The 21,976-nt window shown below is 41.5% G+C and overlaps 1 protein-coding gene across 5 annotated transcripts in view; it reads right to left on the bottom strand.

The window, feature by feature from the left end:
- The window catches only part of pusl1 (pseudouridine synthase like 1), a 46,256-nt gene that overhangs the window by 4,797 nt on the left and 19,483 nt on the right, over positions 1-21,976 (bottom strand). For 4 of the 5 annotated variants that reach the window (XM_060910248.1, XM_060910249.1, XM_060910251.1 and 1 more), the window contains one exon: positions 15,074-15,244. The exons of the other annotated variant lie outside the window; for it this stretch is intronic. In XM_060910248.1, the coding sequence (XP_060766231.1) occupies positions 15,074-15,244 (171 nt within the window). The remainder of the gene's footprint in view (positions 1-15,073; positions 15,245-21,976) is intronic. 5 annotated transcript variants of the gene reach the window in all.

The raw sequence follows: 21,976 nt of genomic DNA, 5'->3' as shown, positions 1-21,976 counted from the left end.
ATGTCTTTGGACTGTGGGGGAAACCGGAGCACCCGGAGGAAACCCACGCGGACACGGGGAGAACATGCAAACTCCACACAGAAAGGCCCTCGCCGGCCCCGGGGGGTCCTGGCTCGAACCCAGGACCTTCTTGCTGTGAGGCGACAGCGCTAACCACTACACCACCGTGCCGCCCTGTTAGAATTTGGTAAAGAAAAAAAATATATTATTTATCAGCTTAAGGTCGGTCCGTATGGTGAAATACCGTGACCTCGGCCTTGAATACTGACCTTGGCCCAGAAAGACCTCGGTCACGGTATTTCACCATACGGACCTCCCAGCTGGTAAATAACATATATTTATTTTTTCCCCGGTCCGGTTTCCATCAAATCCTGCACTCTGATTGGCTGGCGAGCGGGTCTGTATCCTACAATACGGACCCCGGTTACGGACCTCTGGCGACTCGCTCGTTCACAACAACAACAAACATAGTAGCAATTTTTGTCAACATTTATTTTCACATTTCTCAGGAGAATAGCATTAATTTTACATCATGGATAGCGATAACGACAGTGTTCACAGCGAAAGCGAGTTTTACTACCCTGAGGAAGAAGAAATCAAAGAAAACATTTCAGGAGAAAGCTAAAAACCTGTAACTGTTGCTAACGCCGAGCAAAAACATGGCTGAATCCTGAATGACTCAATTTTGTATAAATAGTACTTTCAAGACCTCGGTCACGGTATTTCACGATACGGACCTCCCAGCTGGTAAATAACATATATATCTTCTCGCTTTCCGTTACTGTAGTCGGTCTTTCATGTTTCATTCGCACACTCACGTCCTCCATTTTTCTCTCCTGTTTCAAATGTGTATCCCACAATGCCTTGCGCGAACGGGGAAAGCCGACAGCGTGATGCATGACGTAGTATCTTGTATTGCGTCATGGTGAAGCAGGAAAAAATAGCGGTGAATTTAGGGCCACGTGGCTCTAAATTCATTGTTGGATTAGAAATACAACTAGTAAAACTGGACATCTGAGATTCGAATTCAGTAGCTTTCGGTCCACTAAACAAAAATAACTGGGTGTCGGGGAAAATTCTTTTTATGACCTACACTTGAAAAATCTGAAAGGTAGTCAACGTTTAAAGCGGTACAACACCTGTAAATGTGTGCGTTTTTTTTTTTTTTAAAGCTGGAAGCTAAATGACATGACTGTACTATGATGAAACACATCAACTGACAAAATCACCATTTTTCTAAAAAAAAATCTGTATTTTATGGGTTGAAAACAGCTCACAATGCCATCTACTGGTTAAAATCATCCGGAAACTTGCAAGGTCGATGCCGAAGTAGAATCGGCCTGTTCTGTACTTCTCTATATCATGAAAAAAAAATTTAATAAATAAATAATACGAAGGGGGCGGCACGGTGGTAGTGGTTAGCGCTGTCGCCTCACAGCAAGAAGGTCCGGGTTCGAGCCCCGTGGCCGAGGAGGGCCTTTCTGTGTGGAGTTTGCATGTTCTCCCCGTGTCCGTGTGGGTTTCCTCCGGGTGCTCCGGTTTCCCCCACAGTCCAAAGACATGCAGGTTAGGTTAACTGGTGACTCTAAATTGACCGTAGGTGTGAATGGTTGTCTGTGTCTATGTGTCAGCCCTGTGATGACCTGGCGACTTGTCCAGGGTGTACCCCGCCTTTCGCCCGTAGTCAGCTGGGATAGGCTCCAGCTTGCCCGCGACCCTGTAGAACAGGATAAAGCGGCTAGAGATAATGAGATGAGATGAGAAATAAAAAGAATGTGAACAGCCACTAAATAGAGATGTGCGGCCCACCTCCCCAGCCCCTGTCCTTGAGTTGCTGTTGATGAAAATGCGTTCATTTTTAAACACATACTGATCAAAACTCATCATTCATCGGAGATTACCGATCACCCCCAGCTCCCCCATCCCCCCTCCCCTAGCCTCTCCCCAGCCACCTTTTAACACCCCTCAACACTTTTTAGCATTTTTCAAAATGATGCAGTGGGTGGAGTTGGGCTCAGAGCTGGGGGTGGAGTTATGCTTGAACCACTAAACGTTTCTTGGCTGGCTGACTGCATTTGTGGCGCGTGGAAAATTTCTGTCCAGACTGTTCCTTTAAATGGACGATTGTTGCAGGCGGTGAAAACCGGGTCAAATGCAAACGCAGATGCAAATCCATTAGGGAGCGTGAGGTCACATCACGGTGCTTCATCTAGCAAAGAAACCAGCCTGTCCATCACCTGCTGATGTCCCTATACACTGATCTATAGCCGATCCTTTTCATTTGAGACAGCAAATAATTAAAAGTCTGTCACTTCGAAGGTGAAATTGCACCAAATGGATAGACGTGATGGCTGGCTTGATGAGGCGTCTTTTAATATTTGAGTGCAGAAGAGCTTTCAGCCACAAAATGAGTGAACAGATGATTAAAAAATTAAGATAAGACGCTAGCCTGCTCTGGGATGTTGTGCATTTTCACTTGTGCTATTGGCACACCAGAAGGTTTTGTGTGTTTTGGTGTTGCTGTGTAATTTGGGAATGATTCGAGGGGGCTTTACACACCTGTGTGCGTTTTATTATTGATCTCGCATGAGACAAATCTTCAAATCCAAAAAATACAGTATTTACATCAACTTAAATAGCAACTTCCTTCAACGATAATAATAAAGTACAACAGGACACTAAATTAAGTGTGCTAAGTTGCCATCAAGTCCGTGAGCGTGTGCCCGCGGTCACTAGGACCTGATGCTCCCATGCCGTGTTTGACATTTGTGTTAAATAAAGCAGATGGCCTCAGCCTCCTGCTGTCTTCCCTTGGAGAGCCGCACGTGAGAAAGTATCTGCATGACCTGCTCAAGGTTTTGACCGCGTCTCTCACTTTGTGGGAAGATGTTTCTTTTATCTGGCGTTACACATTCATTCACGCTGAAATAAAGCCTTTTGAACGGATCCAAAATTTTATACTGTACGTGACTGCAAATAAAACTCTGGCAAAGGCGCACTTATCCCAGTGTTCCGAAAGAAATTTTATCTTAGGCTATATTCCCAAAGACATCTGGTATCCATCAGAGCACATTTTTTCCATTCATATCAGTGGGAACAATTAACTGATGAACTTCTGATCGTACATAATATAATATGGTTCTAAACAGGCATGTAATGATCACCCAGTTCACGATAAGGTTTGTCACGATATTGGGTTCACAATTTGATTTTCCCCCCCATGATGTTTTTGAAGAAAAAAGAAGAAAATTTTATTACCAAAAAAATGCAACATTTATCTTCCGATCAACTTAAAGGAGTACGCCACCCCCAAGTGAAACTGAGTCAGTCCCTGCAGTCCCTAGAGTTGGATGAGTGAGCCAAAGCGTTTTGTAGCCGACCCAGCCATTGTCCTGATCTGGAAACGTCCCGGTTAGCTTTAGCTTAGCGTAGTCGCTGTAATCCGGCGTGTCCAGATAGCATTGTCGTTGCAAAAGTGAATCAAATAACTCAAGATTTTTTTTATAATTATTTCTCATGACCTGTACATTCACATTGAGTACACATATCAATGCAAATTAACATGAAGGGATTTACTAGACCGATTTATATCTGGAACTATTTTCGGCCACAGCACAGGCAAAGCACCGCTACAGGCGCAAAGACACCACGCAGCACCTGAAAACAGAGGTCGACCGATATGGGTTTTTCTAAAGCCGATGCCGATACTGATATTTAGAGGTCAGAGTCAGCCGATGGCCGATATGAGCTGCCGATTTTTTTTTGGGCCGATTTTTAGGGCCGATATGCTATCGTATTGTCCTTAATTGGCATGCTAAAATATCATACTAGTAAGAGGATGCACAACACTTATAAACTTAACACGATTTATTGAAAATTGAACACTCTGAAAAAATCAACATATGAAATAAATATAAAATAAATAAATACCAGTTAAGTCAAAGGCTACTAATGAAATACTACTGAACTCTGAGTCTGAAATATTCAATGTATAATCAACATAAAAATAAATATGAAATAAAAATATATTAGTGCTGCAAACACACTAGTAACACAGGACGTACTAGGCTAGTACGTCCTGTGTTACTAGTGTGTTTGCAGCACTAGTTCAGATAGTTACTTCAAAACGGCAAAATACATGTTCAAGTTATACAGTTTCACTGTGGAACTTCCATGCCTTGAACTTTCACACGTTTCCGTTTCAACAATATAAAACTCCGTCTCCCAGCATGCTGTGCAGGAAACTGGAAATAGGAACTGCAGAGGTTTAGCATCGGTCTCTGGTTCACAATCAAATCAAACATGTATACATCGCGAAAACGAATGGACATGGTATGGCAATGTTATAATACGTTCAGGTTAGTTTTGCGTCCTCTTTTTGTTAACTTTTCACTTAGATTGTCCGTTACTACAGTTTAGATCGGAACATAGCGGTCACCAGCGTTAAGGGGGCTTACATAGTCGACGCATTCCCGACGCACTCATGGCCACAAGGCTACGCATTGCAACGTTTCGTTTCAAGAGGAATTCTACAACTCCGATGCAGTTGAAATGCTATTCGTTTTTCCTTTCGCTAAATGAAGCAACGCATCACAGATTACAACTATCATGAGAGCAAATATACGACTTTAGGACACTGAAATGTAAGAATTGAAGCCTTACCTGTAGGCTCTCTCTGCTGACTCCTGAAACGTTTGTTGGCTTGGGTCTTTTGCACGCCGTGTTCTATGTAGCTGTCGTGCCTGACTTTAAATCGGCGCGACCAAATAAGAAAATCGGCTGATGCCGATTCATTAAAAAATGGCAAAAATCGGCCGATTAAATCGGCCGGCCGATAGATCGGTCGACCTCTACCTGAAAACCCTGGTTTCCCTGGTAACACTGGTGTATTGACGGAAGTTGTGGTGCTGTGTGGTGTCTTTGCGCCTGCAGCGGTGCTTTGCCTTTGCTGTGGCCGAAAATAGTTCCAGATATAAATTGGTCTAGTAAATCCCTTCGTGTTAATTTGCATTGATATGTGTACTCGATGTGAATGTACAGGTTATGAAAAATAATTATAAAAAATCTTGAGTTATTTGATTCACTTTTGCAACGACAATGCTAGCTGGACACGCCGGATTACAGCGACTACGTTAAGCTAAAGCTAACCGGGACGTTTCCAGATCAGGACAATGGCTGGGTCGGCTACAAAACGCTTTGGCTCACTCATCCAACTCTAGAGACTGCAGGGACTGACTCAATTTCACTTGGGGGTGGCGTACTCCTTTAAATATCCTTTTGTTAAATTAAAAAAAAAGAACAAACTTTTGTTTCATTGTCTTTATAACCAACTATAATTATTTACAAACGTGTAAAAGTTGGAGTAAAATATAACAGCTTGTTAACTAAAATCAGGCTTGTAGTCGTACTTGAGTCCGACTCGTGCCCTAATTTTAAGGAATCGTGACTTGACTTGGACTCGTGCATTAACTGCATTCGGACTCATAAATTGGAGATGAGGACTCGGATTTTTTCTTTATTTTTTGTAACATGCCATAATAATTTGGCATAAGATATTTATATCCACATTAATTTTTGTACTAATTTTGTCCGAGAGTGTCACAGCTGTGTGCCTTGGCACGTGCATCAGATAGACTCTCGGGCGCGCTCCGGACAGCGCGCGTGCCAAGCGGACTCTCGTGCACACACCGTAAACAACTCGCACCTGCACAGGATTAAGGCGCAATCAGCGCGCCTATATAAAAAATGTGAAAACGCACGCACTTTGCGAAGTATTGAGTTGCGCTGCTGACACATTACCGAGCCTTATTTCCTTGTTTGGGTTCCTGAGCCCTGATTTCCTGTTTCTTATCTTTGATAGCCTGTTTGTGCCTCGCTTGACCTTTTGCCTGCCGTTCTGGATTGTCTTCACTTGCATTAACAAACACCCCTTCTGCACTTACTTCCGTCTCCCAACCATCTCTGACAGAATACTTCGCACTCCCTGACAAAGAGTAGCACATTCACCTGTTTATGCATCATGTTCAGGAACAAACTAATGTTAATGGCACTGAAACAGCCACCGTCAAATGGTGTGGTTGGAGTCTTGTTCTCGGACTCGACTCGGAATTTTCTTTAATGACTTGGGTTTGAACACTGGGGACTCGAGACTGGACTCGGACTCGAGGTTTAGTGACTCAGCTACAACACTGACTAAAATATACCTTTTTTTCTCCACAGCATTAGAGCTGTGTTACTTCCGCCAACGGTGATGTCACGTGCATTCCCGCTATTATATGTTATAGCTCCCTCTGCTGTCTAAACAATGCAATTACAGCTGGGAAAAACTAAGCTCATACACCCTGATGATAATCACGGTTCATTTTTTGTTTCATGAATTTGAATCAAAATTTTATCATGATTTATTGCCACACAGTATACTGTTACATACCTAGTACAATACACAATACGTATCAATATTTAGTTTTGTTAATTTGCCAACAAGACAGTAGAACCATATTGTGAAAAATTTCAAAGTGCAACGATTTTTTCTTCATTCCACTTTCAAAAAATAGGATCGACAGGCAAATTAAAAAGAAGAAAAAATGTTAAAAACAAAAAAGATTTTAAGATTCAATCAGCTACTTTGTGGTCTGTGATGATATCCACAACGATTTATCAATCAAGCTGTAATTCATCATTCACGTGTTCGTTCATCTTCAGACATTTTCATCTAACAGCAAGTCCCGACGTGGTTTATTTCACTTCGATCACAGCAATTCGTCACTGACTTCATTTTATTATTTGTTAAACACCACGTTTTTTTCACATACTTTTTTTTTTTTTATCGTGAGTCGTTTCTTCAGCAGCCTCTCTTATACTCTCAAAGTTAAGAAGACAAAAAAGTCCAAGGTCATCTGTCCTGAAGACTCTTTCAAAGGGTTGACACTGGAGAGACCTTCCATCAACGTTTATATAAATGCTTCCTCACAGAAAACGCCACCATTTGTCTTTGTAAAGCAATTAAACAGGCTTTTAAATCATTTATTAGTCTTCGGTTATGTGGCGTGTCCACCATACAAACCCCTGTGTATGTTGTCGTATAGAAACGATAACGTATTAGAACGAGCGCATGAGCACTTTAACAAATCAGAACTGAGAACTTGGGTACAACGTCACTCCTTGGAGACGTCCTATGGCAGAGCATCTCGAATAAGTTTTTACTTTAACACTTAAAGTGCCATTCCACCATTGGATGTATTCTTTGGCATAAAATACAATATATTTTGACAACATATATAAATGGTATCACTAGATAGAGAAATCTTTTAGCTTCAAAATGATATATCAAACATAATTTTTTGACAACGACAAGTATATTAATTTTGCGACCAAAGTTACCTACCCTTTTAATTTCCGCGCGTGATGTCATCGGCAGGTTCCCCTTCTTGTGTACCGTGTGACGTGGCGCATATTATCAGCAATGGTGGATAGAACGCGATAAAAATAATACCAATAAATCTAGCTAATACCAATAAATCTAGCTAACTGAAAGATTAACTCAAAATTTTTCACAATTTTTTTGGCCCCCATATACGAGGAGAAATGACTCTCTCACTTTGGGGGTTTCCTGGTCTAAAAATAGACCGACACGTGGTACACAAGAAGGGGAACCTGCCGATGACATCACGTTTCACTACCGCGCGGAAATTAAAAGGGTAGGTGACTTTGGTCGCAAAATGAATATACTTGTCGTTGTCAAAAAATTATGTTTGATATATCATTTTGAAGCTAAAAGATTTCTCTGTCTAGTCATGTTGTCATAAAATATATTGTATTTTATGCCAAAGAATACATCCAATGGTGGAATGGCACTTTAAGACAAGACAGGGTATCTACAAGACAAGGTGTCACCCACCATGCTGATTCTACGTGTAAAACAGAAACGAGCGTTATTGTATTTATTCAATTTAAAAAAAAAATCAACACTAAAGCTCGAGTGGAAGGATTCCCCTTCAACCCCTGAGGAAAAAAGGGCACACTGATGCGACGGCAGTTTTCACTGGCTCAATGAGAAAGCAGCGTGAGCCCTCCGCCCACCGTGATGATCACGCCTGTATCCAAACTCAGACCTGCCCAATACCTGTTGCCTAGCAACGGTTTTCATATCTTGCAACTCCTACTCCCAAAATGTCACCATCCACACACGCTGCTCGTCCCCGCTAATTCAACCTGTCCATCATTATGCAATATGACCAGAAACTAAAAGCACTAAACTGATTTGAGCAGAAATGTTGAAACGCAATCGTTACAAACAACTTCTGATATTATTTTCAGTTCCGTGCACTGAAGCCTGGTGTAGAAATATAAATATCACACCAAACATCATTAATGTTCATTTCGAACATAAACAAAGACAGGCGTTAATCAGAAACTAATCAACCAACAGGGTGGTGTGATGCTTAATAATTAATAGCCGTGTTCCTTAACAGAGCTGCATCAACCCGATTTTTGATGGCTTTTGCAACTGCATGAGAACCGTCCATCCGTACGAACGATGTACGTGTACCACGACAGAGAACCCGATCAAAGTGCAAGGCAACGTATCTTAAATGCTTGACAACCAGACAACGAAATCTGTATCTTTATTTACACAAAACAGATTTTTATCCAGCACTTATTTTTATTTTGCTTTTTAAAAACTAACATGGGATTATTTTCTAACACATTTTACGGAAAATATTCATAACAGTTTCATATAAAACTAGTTCAAATAGTTTTACTGGTCCACTAGCTTGCTGGACAGTTGATAGTTTCCGTCATGTAAGGGCGATAGATGGATGCAAGTGCAGGAAGAGTTTTATGGAAAGCATGCTAGCAAACAGATCCAAAACGCAGACAAAGGCAGAGTCGAAAAACATGCAGTGGTTGAGTGAGGCACAGACAGGATATCAGATCTAATACAATACTCACAGTCCAAAAACACAAACAGGGTCAGAAACGAGATACAGAATAAAAGGATTTCGCAAAGTCTGTGTGTTACTGAGAGTCCTTATATGTATGTGCTGTGATTGTGCTCTGATCAGGAACAGGTACATGGTAATTAGTTATAATGATGCTGCGCATGTGAACGTGACCGTTGTAACCAGAAAACTGTCTGACATATCAAGTTTGATATTCGATCGTAACTATACAGTCATGATGTAAAGTGAAAGCGCTGGTTCACTGCTGTCCACCAGGCACCCAGCAGAGTCGCACCATAATAAACGTCGTGGTGTTGTTTCTGGTGCATGGCATGCGGTCCCAAAGAAAGTAATAAATATGTATTCAGAACCGTGATGCGTATCTCATTATTGGTATCACTGTTACAAGACAACGCAGCAATTTATTGACGTGAAATAAACGACATAATTCAATGGTTCATTCACGGTGCTATAATATTATTATTCTATTCAGGTTGATTTTGTGTCCTTGTAAATATTTTGCTCATACACTCGAGAGCTCTGCCTTTAGGCACTGCTTAAATATCTAGATTATCCTTCTGCATGACAGTCAGCACTAATGTCAAAGCTGCTGTTACAAACAACTAATCAATGCTTCTGGCCAATCAGATTCGAGAATTCAATGGTTCTGTAGAATCCACGACTTATCAAGACGTCAATAATTGTACGTTTCTATCCAACATTTGTGACTGTAATACTTTCACCTTGAAAATGGGCTACGCAACACATAAATCTTAGATACTGTGTACAAGAGAATAAAAGGATGCATTTGGGCGTTTAAAAAAAATCGACATCGAAATCCAAATGTGGATTCCCATCCACAATGTCGAATAATACTTTGTGCATTTATTCCTCATCAGTATACTCCACATAGGTACCAGTAATAATAATAATAATGATAATAATAATAATAAGAAGAAGAACAACGATAGTCCAATACTAAAGATTTCACAAAGATCCAATAAGCAAGAGGATGTGAAAGCGAGGTGGCTTTAGACACCGTTCACATAACACGACTGCATTATTTAACATCTCAGTACGTCTTATACGGCATAACAGCCGATTCACGCTGGATGCAGTCCAGTTTTGTGTCCTTGACGTTGTCCTTCATGCATACTGTAAGTGAACCGCAAATTCTTTAAATACGCTTTTAAATCCCTGTATGCTACGGACTTCATTTAAATTCATAAACTACAATTTATCATCATAATTGTGCAGCTTTCAGTGGTAAAGCAAAGTGTTTACAATTATGATGTGTCTAATATGCTGTTTATTCACTTCCCCATGCGCTTATGCCATGTTTTTATTGATCTGTGCTGCAATTACAGCTGGCCCAGTTTCACTGTTCCCGTTCACCAGATGTTTTACTAACACTGTTGTACATACAGATTACAAGGACAGTTAATGGACAATGCATTTTTGATGCAATAAGACTGATGTGAATTTGAAATAAGAATAATTATTGCTACAGCAGTTAGGGTTTAGGTGCCTTGTTTAAGGGCACTTCAGCCATTCCTGCTGGTCCAGGGAATCAAACCGGCAACCTTTTGATCCCAAAGCTGCTTCTCTAACCATTAGGCCATGGCTTCCCATTAGTTCCCATTAATTATAGGTTCTTTCACCGTTAAAGCTAGACTGCCTTTCAGATTTTTCAAGTCGTCTTCTTTTGGCTGCTCCCGATTAGGGGTCGCCACAGCAGATCTTTCATCTCCATTGCTCCCTGTCTTCCGCATCCTTCTCTACCACACCTGCCACTTTCATGTCCTCTCTCACCACATCCATTTATCTCCTCTTTGGCCTTCCTTGTTTTCGTTTGCCTGGCAGCTCCACCCTCAACATTCTCCTTCCCACATGCTCTACATCTCTTCTCAGGATGTGCCCATACCATCTCAGTCTCTTCTCTCTTAGCTTAATTCCCAAGCTCTCCACATGTGCTGTCCCTCTGATGTGCTCGTTCCTCATCCTGGCCAACCTCCCATCGCAAACCTTAACATCCTCAACTCCGCCACCTCCAACTTTGCCTCCTGTCTCTTCGTTAAGGGTACGGTCTCCAATCCGTACATCACAGCTGGTCTCACTACTGTCTTATACAGCTTACCTTTCACTTTTGCTGGGACTTTCCTATCACAAATGACTCCCGAAATCCTTCTCTGACTGCTCCACCCTGCCTGCACTCTCTTTCTCATCTCACTATCGCAGGCCCCATTTTCCTGCACAGTTGACCCCAGGTACTTGAATTCACCAACTTTCTTTACGTCTACTCCTTGCATCTTCACTACACTCTCATTCCCATTCTCATTGATGCACATGTATTCTGTTTTGCTACTGCTCACCCTCATTCCTCTTCGTTCCAATGCATCCCTCCATCTCTCCAAACCCAACTCAACCTCCTTTCTACTTTCACCACATATCACAATATCATCCGCAAACATCATGTTCCATGGTGACTCTTGCCTCACTTCGTCCGTCAAGCTATCCATCACTATGGCAAACAAGAAAGGACTCAAAGCAGATCCTTGATGGAGTCCCACCTTCACCTTGAACCACTCAGTTGTTCCAACTGCACACCTCACTGCTGTTTCACTGTTCTCATACATGTCTTGCACCACTCTAATACACTTCTCATTCACTCCACTCTTTCTCATACAATACCATAACTCCTCTCTCGGCACTCTATCGTATGCCTTCTCCAGGTCTACAAACACACAATGTAGCTTTCTCTGGCCTTCTCCATTAACGTTCTTAAAGCAGAAATTGCATCCGACGTGCTCTTCCTTGGCATAAACCTGTACTGCAGTTCACAGACTGCTACCTCTCTTCTCCGTCTCACCTCCAATACCCTTTCCCATAGCTTCATGGTGTGGCTCATCAGTTTTATTCCTCTGTAATTACTGCAGCTCTGTACATCTCCCTTATTCTTGTATATTGGGACTAGCACACTCTCCATTCATTCGGCATTTTCTCATTCTCTAGGATCTTATTAAACAACCTCGTTAGGAACTCCACAGCCGTCTCACCCAAACACCTCCAAGCCTCAATCGGGATACCATCCGGTCCGACTGCTTTCCCAGTCTTCATTCTTTTCATGGCTGCCCTCACCTCATCCTTAGTAACCAACTCTGCTTCCTGATTTGCTGTCTCCAATGAATCTGACCTTTTCTCTCTTGGATTCTCCTCATTTAATAAATCCTCAAAGTACTCTTTCTACCGTCTTAATACACTCTCTGTCAGCACAGTTCCATTTACATCTTTCATCACTCTTACCTGCTGTACATCCCTCACTTCCGTTTCTCTGCCTAGCTAGTCTGTACAGGTCTCTCTCTCCTTCTTTGGTCTCCAGTCTTTCGTACAACTCCTGGTATGCATCTGCTTTCGCCTTTGCTACCGCTCTTTTTGCCTTCTGTCTCATCTCTCTGTATAACCGCCTGCTTTCCTCGTCTCTCTGATCGTCCCAATTCTTCTTTGCTAGCCTCTTCTCTTTTATAATTTCCTGCACTTCTTTGTTCCACCACCATGTCTTCTTGTCTTCCTTCCTCCTTCCCGATGACCACCCTAGCACCTTCCTTGCTGCCTCTCTTACTAGTACAGCAGTAGTATTCCAATCTTCTGGCAGACTTCCAGAAGATTGGAAATCTTTCAGATTTTTCAAGTGTAGGTCATAAAAAGAATTTTCCCCGACATCCAATTATTTTTTGTTTAGTTGACCGAAAGCTACTGAATTCGAATCACAGACTTCCAATTTTATAAGTTTTTTAAAAATAGAACAATTAATGAATTTACGGCCATGTGGCCCTAAATTCTCCGCTATTTTTTCCTGCTTCACCATGACCCAATTCAAGATACTACATCATGCATCACGTGATGGGCTTTCCCCGTTTGCACAAGGCATTGTGGGATACACATTTGAAACAGGAGAGAAAAATGGAGGATGTGAGTGTGCGAATGAAATGTGAAAGACTGACTACAGTTACAGAAAGTGAGAAGAAAAGACGTTATGTTATATACAACCCCGATTCCAAAAAAGTTGGGACAAAGTACAAATTGTAAATAAAAACGGAATGCAATAATTTACAAATCTCAAAAACTGATATTGTATTCACAATAGAACATGGACAACATATCAAATGTCGAAAGTGAGACATTTTGAAATTTCATGCCAAATATTGGCTCATTTGAAATTTTATGACAGCAACACATCTCAAAAAAGTTGGGACAGGGGCAATAAGAGGCTGGAAAAGTTAAAGGTACAAAAAAGGAACAGCTGGAGGACCAAATTGCAACTCATTAGGTCAATTGGCAATAGGTCATTAACATGACTGGGTATAAAAAGAGCATCTTGGAGTGGCAGCGGCTCTCAGAAGTAAAGATGGGAAGAGGATCACCAATCCCCCTAATTCTGTACCGACAAATAGTGGAGCAATATCAGAAAGGAGTTCGACAGTGTAGAATTGCAAAGAGTTTGAACATATCATCATATACAGTGCATAATATCATCAAAAGATTCAGAGAATCTGGAAGAATCTCTGTGCGTAAGGGTCAAGGCCAGAAAACCATACTGGGTGCCCGTGATCTTCGGGCCCTTAGACGGCACTGCATCACATGCAGGCATGCTTCTGTATTGGAAATCACAAAATGGGCTCAGGAATATTTCCAGAGAACATTATCTGTGAACACAATTCACCGTGCCATCCGCCGTTGCCAGCTAAAACTCTATAGTTCAAAGAAGAAGCCGTATCTAAACATGATCCAGAAGCGCAGACGTCTTCTCTGGGCCAAGGCTCATTTAAAATGGACTGTGGCAAAGTGGAAAACTGTTCTGTGGTCAGACGAATCAAAATCTGAAGTTCTTTAGGGAAATCAGGGACGCCGTGTCATTCGGACTAAAGAGGAGAAGGACGACCCAAGTTGTTATCAGCGCTCAGTTCAGAAGCCTGCATCTCTGATGGTATGGGGTTGCATTAGTGCGGGTGGCATGGGCAGCTTACACATCTGGAAAGACACCATCAATGCTGAAAGGTATATCCAGGTTCTAGAGCAACATATGCTCCCATCCAGACGATGTCTCTTTCAGGGAAGACCTTGCATTTTCCAACATGACAATGCCAAACCACATACTGCATCAATTACAGCATCATGGCTGCGTAGAAGAAGGGTCCGGGTACTGAACTGGCCAGCCTGCAGTCCAGATCTTTCACCCATAGAAAACATTTGGCGCATCATAAAACGGAAGATACGACAAAAAAGACCTAAGACAGTTGAGCAACTAGAATCCTACATTAGACAAGAATGGGTTAACATTCCTATCCCTAAACTTGAGCAACTTGTCTCCTCAGTCCCCAGACGTTTACAGACTGTTGTAAAGAGAAAAGGGGATGTCTCACAGTGGTAAACATGGCCTAGTCCCAACTTTGAGATGTGTTGCTGTCATGAAATTTAAAATCACCTAACTTTTCTCTTTAAATGATGCATTTTCTCAGTTTAAACATTTGATATGTCATCTATGCTCTATTCTGAATAAAATATGGAATTTTGAAACTTCCACATCATTGCATTCCATTTTTACTTACAATTTGTACTTTGTCCCAAACTTTTTGGAATCGGGGTTGTATGAAGGAAAGGAAACGCAGGACCAAACTAATAAATATCGGCGCTCAGTAAGCACCTTGGTGTGATCAGCTGTTCGTTTAGCGACAGAATGATGTAACCGTCAGTGCACATTCAAAAGTAAACCTACGCATGCGCACACGGACTTCCTCTGTCTGCTTGACTGTGCGAAGCGAGCGATTTCATGGACATTAATTGCTTTAATCCCTTCAAATTAAATTACTTCCCAGCCACAGAATGGCCTGGGTTTTTTGTTTTTGAGATATTACAGAAATAAACCTATATCACAATGACCAAATTTCAGAGGGAACTAAATTTCACCGATTTTATGAGATCGAAAAGCCGTCTAGCTTTAAGTGACATTTAAAGAAATTCCCTTAAAAATATATAACCTTGAAATTGTGAATGTTTTTGGTCAAAGCATTTCCACCCTTAGTTGGTTTCTACATTACCCAGAAAGCCCAGGATGTGACTTGTAGATTGTGTACCTGTGGAAATGGCGCTGGCTGAAGGAGAGGCCAGGCTGAACCTGCACCAGCTCCATGGTCTTCACTGGGTTCTTGAATGGAGCGTCCGAGCTGAGTGCACGGAAGGTGCTGAAGTCGTGCGTTCCCTGTAACACGGCTCCTGCCTCTTGCATGGTCTCAACGTTTAGCTCCCTGCCGAGGAAGTTACATACAAAGATTCTTAGACACAGTTAACTTCGACATAGTCGACTCTATTCAAACACTGCTCACCAATCCCAGTCCTGGAGTACAACCCCGATTCCAAAAAAGTTGGGACAAAGTACAAATTGTAAATAAAAACAGAATGCAATGATGTGGAAGTTTCAAAATTCCATATTTTATTCAGAATAGAACATGGATGACATATCAAATGTTTAAACTGAGAAAATGTATCATTTAAAGAGAAAACTTAGGTGATTTTAAATTTCATGACAACAACACATCTCAAAAAAGTTGGGACAAGGCCATGTTTACCACTGTGAGACATCCCCTTTTCTCTTTACAACAGTCTGTAAACGTCTGGGGACTGAGGAGACAAGTTGCTCAAGTTTAGGGATAGGAATGTTAACCCATTCTTGTCTAATGTAGGATTCTAGTTGCTCGACTGTCTTAGGCCTTTTTTGTCGTATCTTCCGTTTTATGATGCGCCAAATGTTTTCTATGGGTGAAAGATCTGGACTGCAGGCTGGCCAGTTCAGTACCCGGACCCTTCTTCTACGCAGCCATGATGCTGTAATTGATGCAGTATGTGGTTTGGCATTGTCATGTTGGAAAATGCAAGGTCTTCCCTGAAAGAGACATCGTCTGGATGGGAGCATATGTTGCTCTAGAACCTGGATATACCTTTCAGCATTGATGGTGTCTTTCCAGATGTGTAAGCTGCCCATGCCACACGCACTAATGCAACCCCATACCATCAGAGATGCAGGCTTCTGAACTGAGTGCTGACAACAACTTGGGTCGTCCTTCTCCTCTTTAGTCCGAATGACATGGCGTCCCTGATTTCCATAAAGAACTTCAAATTTTGCTTCTTCTGACCACAGAACAGTTTTCCACTTTGCCACAGTCCATTTTAAATGAGCCTTGGCCCAGAGAAGACGTCTGCGCTTCTGGATCATGTTTAGATACGGCTTCTTCTTTGAACTATAGAGTTTTAGCTGGCAACGGCAGATGGCACGGTGAATTGTGTTCACAGATAATGTTCTCTGGAAATATTCCTGAGCCCATTTTGTGATTTCCAATACAGAAACATGCCTGTATGTGATGCAGTGCCGTCTAAGGGCCCGAAGATCACGGGCACCCAGTATGGTTTTCCGGCCTTGACCCTTACGCACAGAGATTCTTCCAGATTCTCTGAATCTTTTGATGATATTTTGCACTGTAGATGATGATGTGTTCAAACTCTTTGCAATTTTACACTGTCGAACTCCTTTCTGATATTGCTCCACTATTTGTCGGCGCAGAATTAGGGGGATTGGTGATCCTCTTCCCATCTTTACTTCTGAGAGCCGCTGCCACTCCAAGATGCTCTTTTTATACCCAGTCATGTTAATGACCTATTGCCAATTGACCTAATGAGTTGCAATTTGGTCCTCCAGCTGTTCCTTTTTTGTACCTTTAACTTTTCCAGCCTCTTATTGCCCCTGTCCCAACTTTTTTGAGATGTGTTGCTGTCATGAAATTTCAAATGAGCCAATATTTGGCATGAAATTTCAAAATGTCTCACTTTCGACATTTGATATGTTGTCTATGTTCTATTGTGAATACAATATCAGTTTTTGAGATTTGGAAATTATTGCATTCTGTTTTTATTTACAATTTGTACTTTGTCCCAACTTTTTTGGAATCGGGGTTGTATGTTTATGAATCACAAAACACATCTAGAAAGAATGAGTAAGTCATAGGGCTGTGCGATGTCCCCTTAATTGGCATCAACGATGTTTACAGTGCAAACATCGTGATGGACGATCATATCGTGTGTGTGTGTGGGGGGGGAATTTTAATACCACGTTATAAAATATTTTATTATTATTATTATTAGTAAGTATTAGATATTCATCCGAGGCTTTGGTACGTAAAGAAAAAAAAATTCCATTGCGCTGAGAATTGTGATACTATATCCCATAGCCTACTATCTCTTTAAATTTAGGCTACCTAATTTTCTATGTTTGATCTTCACGCCACAAAATCTGAGTTGATGGAAGAGATGGTGACAGAGATCGTTCCGTCGCTGTCAGGTGCTACAACACCCGGTCCATCATGATGAAGGGGAGGAACCAGGTGACTGCGCCGCGGCAGTGCCTAAGAAAAAGAGAGGGTCTTTGGGCAGCCTTCTTGGGAAGAGAGCAGCAGCCAGAGCATCCACGCTTACTGATGAAGAAAAGTCTGAGGCAGAAATGACCATGTACCTGCAGGAAATTGTCATTGATGGGGGGAGGATCCACTGATGTGGTGGAAAAGGAATGAGAAAAGACTTCCATTAATGGCAAGATTAGCACGTAAATATTTGTGCATATGCGCCACCAGTACTCCATCAGAACGTTCAGCACCGCGGGTAGTATATAGTTGCTAGTGAACATAACATGTGGTTACACAAATACAGTATGCTACTAATAATACATTTTGACTTAATAAATAAATTTTAGCCTACACTATACTTTTAATGTAAAATTTGTCATGTTGTTCAAACAAATAGCCACTATTAACAGTCGGGAAATATTTCACCTCATCAAACGGCAGTGAAGCGCAGACTTCAGCAGAAGTCAAATAACTTTAATCTGGTAAATAGGCCTACTTTCAGACACAAAATGGTCCACTCTAAGCCATAATGTCAAACCAAAGGGAAGAATGAAGGTGATTCTGTGAATCGGTATCTATTCATGAAAAGATACAGTAGGCTGAACAACAAATCAAGTCTAACAGGAACGCACAAGCATGCGCTTAACAGTAGCCTACACAATTTAATTTAGGCATTAGGCATTAACCAGGCTTAGGCATTAACTTTTTATTGTAAAAATGCTACAAAATAAATAGTCATGAACATGATTTTGTAAACATATATTTATTTAAAGATGAACGATCAAGACGAAGAGAACCGGAACGTGCGCAGCACGAAATGCGTTCACACAGTTTAACGTAGCCGGGCATTAACTTTTTACAGTGAAATTAAAGCTACCAAATATTCATGAAGTCGACTCAGTTAGCAAAGAACAGCGATAAAAAACGAGAGAGCCTGCGTTAATACAAGCACAAGTAAATAAATAACAATGATAGTAATAATAAAAATCAAAATCAAGAAAACGCAGGCAGTCCGAAGCAATTTAACCTAATGAGTTAACAGTGCAGGCAATGGTCACCATGTTTAAATGTCGAGGTTTCTGGCCAAAAATACTAGCATGTTTACTTTGTCTGGTTTTAATGAGCTGCGGATTGGGCCCAAGCAAATGCCCGCGGCTCGATTACGGCAAAAACAGTCGGCCAACACTCGGGAGTGAATCTAGGTCCGATTCCGTGCCGAGCACTCGGCTCGAATGCGGACCGAGTGCGGAAAGCCGCATGTTTAGAAATCGGCCCGCTTCTGGCGCTGGTAACTGTAGGTATGCGAAATTACACTCGGGCCAATTCCGGAACGCCGAGTGGCCATCTAGCAGCTATGCTAGATGGTATGTCCCTGCACCATAGCCTATGTGAACAAGCGGTAATAGGATATTACTTTATAATGATTTATATAATTATGTATTTATATATAATTATGTTATATAATATATTTATATATTAAACAAAACTAACTAACTAAACTAACAAAAAACTAACTTTTTAGGTTAAATAGGCCCAGATGATATATGCATGTTTATGACAGGAGGGGGCGTGGTATCACGATGGTGGCTCTCCATCGTGATGGATGACCACCATCGTCGATGGACGATGGCATCGTCTATCGGCACAGCCCTAGTAAGTCATCTGCGCTAGTTTGCTTTGTGCGATGTTTTAATCGCTACGTTTCATTGTGTGTCGATAACAGAGTGTGATATCATTGCGTGTTTAATCTCATTACACCACAGCACTGTTTAATTCTCCAGTTTTGATTGGTCTGAACATGTTAAGTTTCTACAACAGCAGCAGCACTAACCATTTACATTAATGTGCTCATTCTAATGCAGGACTGTTTCTATAGCAACAACTCGCAACGAAACGTTTATGGCGGATGCGCCACATATACAGATCAAAAAAGGAGACGTTTATTTACTGTTTCTGGAAGGAGTCTCCAGTTCCAGCTACTTCTGTGGCTGGGAAGTTATTTAATTTGAGGGGATTAAAGCAAATAATGTGCATGAAATCGCTCGCTTCGTGCAGTCAAGCAGACAGAGGAAATCCGTGTGCGCGCATGCGCAGGTTTACCTTTGACCGTGCACTGACAGTTCCATCATTCTGTTGCTAAACGAACAGCTGATCACACCGAGGTGTTCGCTGACCGCCGATATTTATTAGTTTGGTCCTGCGTTTCCTTTCCTTCGTATATAACATAACGTCTTTTCTTCTCGCTTTCTGTTACTGTAGTCAGTCTTTCACATTTCGTTCGCACACTCATGTCCGCCATTTTTCTCTCCTGTTTCAAATTTGTATCCCACAATGCTTTGTGCGAACGGGGAAAGCCCACCACGTCATGCATGACATAGTACCTTGAATTGAGTCATGGTGAAGCAGGAAAAAATAGCAGAGAATTTAGGGCCACATGGCTGTAAAATCATTAATTGTTCTATTTTTAAGAAAACTAATAAAATTGGAAGTCTGTGATTCGAATTCAGTAGCTTTTGGTCCAATAAACAAAAATAATTGGGTGTCGGGGAAAATTCTTAAAAATCTGAAAGACAGTCTACCTTTAAAAAAAAAAAAGCAAAGGAAGGGGTTAATATTCCGAGGGCCCCCCCAAATAAATTCATAAATTAAAAAAAAAAAAACCTCAGAAATTCTGAGATTAAAAAGTCACAAATTTTTCAAGAAAAATATCTCAGAAGGAAGAAGAATGGAACACAGAATGGCCTGGTTTATTTTTTAAAGATATTACAGAAATAAACATCGATCACAATGACCAATTTTCAGAGGGAACTAAATTTCACTGATTTTATGAAATCGAAAGGCCGTCTACCTTTAATCAACCTACAACACACTGCCGTACAGTGGGGCAAAAAAGTATTTAGTCAGTCACCAATTGTGCAAGTTCTCCCACTTAAAAAGATGAGAGGCCTGTAATTTTCATCATAGGTATACCTCAACTATGAGAGACAAAATGAGAAAAAAAAATCCAGAAAAATCACATTGTCTGATTTTTAAAGAATTTATTTGCAAATTATGGTGGAAAATAAGTATTTGGTTAATAACAAAAGTTCATCTCAATACTTTGTTATATACCCTTTGTTGGCAATGACAGAGGTCAAACGTTTTCTGTAAGTCTTCACAAGGTTTTCACACACTGTTGCTGGTACTTTGGCCCATTCCTCCATGCAGATCTCCTCTAGAGCAGTGATGTTTTGGGGCTGTCGCTGGGCAACACGGACTTTCAACTCCTTCCAAAGATTTTCTATGGGGTTGAGATCTGGAGACTGGCTAGACCACTCCAGGACCTTGAAATGCTTCTTACGAAGCCACTCCTTCATTGCCCGGGCGGTGTGTTTGGGATCATTGTCATGCTGAAAGACCCAGCCACGTTTCATCTTCAATGCTCTTGCTGATGGAAGGAGATTTTCACTCAAAATCTCACGATACATGGCCCCATTCATTCTTTCCTTTACACAGATCAGTCGTCCTGGTCCCTTTGCAGAAAAACAGCCCCAAAGCATGATGTTTCCACCCCCATGCTTCACAGTAGGTATGGTGTTCTTTGGATGCAACTCAGCATTCTTTCTCCTCCAAACACGACAAGTTGAGTTTTTACCAAAAAGTTCTATTTTGGTTTCATCTGACCATATGACATTCTCCCAATCCTCTTCTGGATCATCCAAATGCTCTCTAGCAAACTTCAGACAGGCCTGGACATGTACTGGCTTAAGCAGGGGGACACGTCTGGCACTGCAGGATTTGAGTCCCTGGCGGCGTAGTGTGTTACTGATGGTAGCCTTTGTTACTTTGGTTCCAGCTCTCTGCAGGTCATTCACTAGGTCCCCCCGTGTGGTTCTGGGATTTTTGCTCACCGTTCTTGCGATCATTTTGACCCCACGGGGTGAGATCTTGCATGGAGCCCCAGATCGAGGGAGATTATCAGTGGTCTTGTATGTCTTCCATTTTCTAATAATTGCTCCCACAGTTGATTTCTTCACACCAAGCTGCTTACCTATTGCAGATTCAGTCTTCCCAGCCTGGTGCAGGTCTACAATTTTGTTTCTGGTGTCCTTTGACAGCTCTTTGGTCTTGGCCATAGTGGAGTTTGGAGTGTGACTGTTTGAGGTTGTGGACAGGTGTCTTTTATACTGATAACGAGTTCAAACAGGTGCCATTAATACAGGTAACGAGTGGAGGACAGAGGAGCCTCTTAAAGAAGTTGTTACAGGTCTGTGAGAGCCAGAAATCTTGCTTGTTTGTAGGTGACCAAATACTTATTTTACCGAGGAATTTACCAATTAATTCATTAAAAATCCTACAATGTGATTTCCTGGATTCTTTCCCCCCATTCTGTCTCTCATAGTTGAAGTGTACCTATGATGAAAATTACAGGCCTCTCTCATCTTTTTAAGTGGGAGAACTTGCACAATTGGTGGCTGACTAAATACTTTTTTGACCCACTGTATATCCCATACAGGATTTGAATTTTCATAATATTTACATGTTCAAGGAGAAGAATCTAGTTTTTAACACCGTTAACTCAAGTATCAAACCATGTGACTTTTAGGC

Source organism: Neoarius graeffei, chromosome 26 (genome assembly GCF_027579695.1).
Source record: "Neoarius graeffei isolate fNeoGra1 chromosome 26, fNeoGra1.pri, whole genome shotgun sequence".
NCBI classification, from domain to species: Eukaryota; Metazoa; Chordata; class Actinopteri; order Siluriformes; family Ariidae; genus Neoarius; species Neoarius graeffei.
The sequence above is the reverse complement of the archived record's forward strand: the minus strand, read 5'-3'. Positions and strand labels throughout refer to the sequence as shown.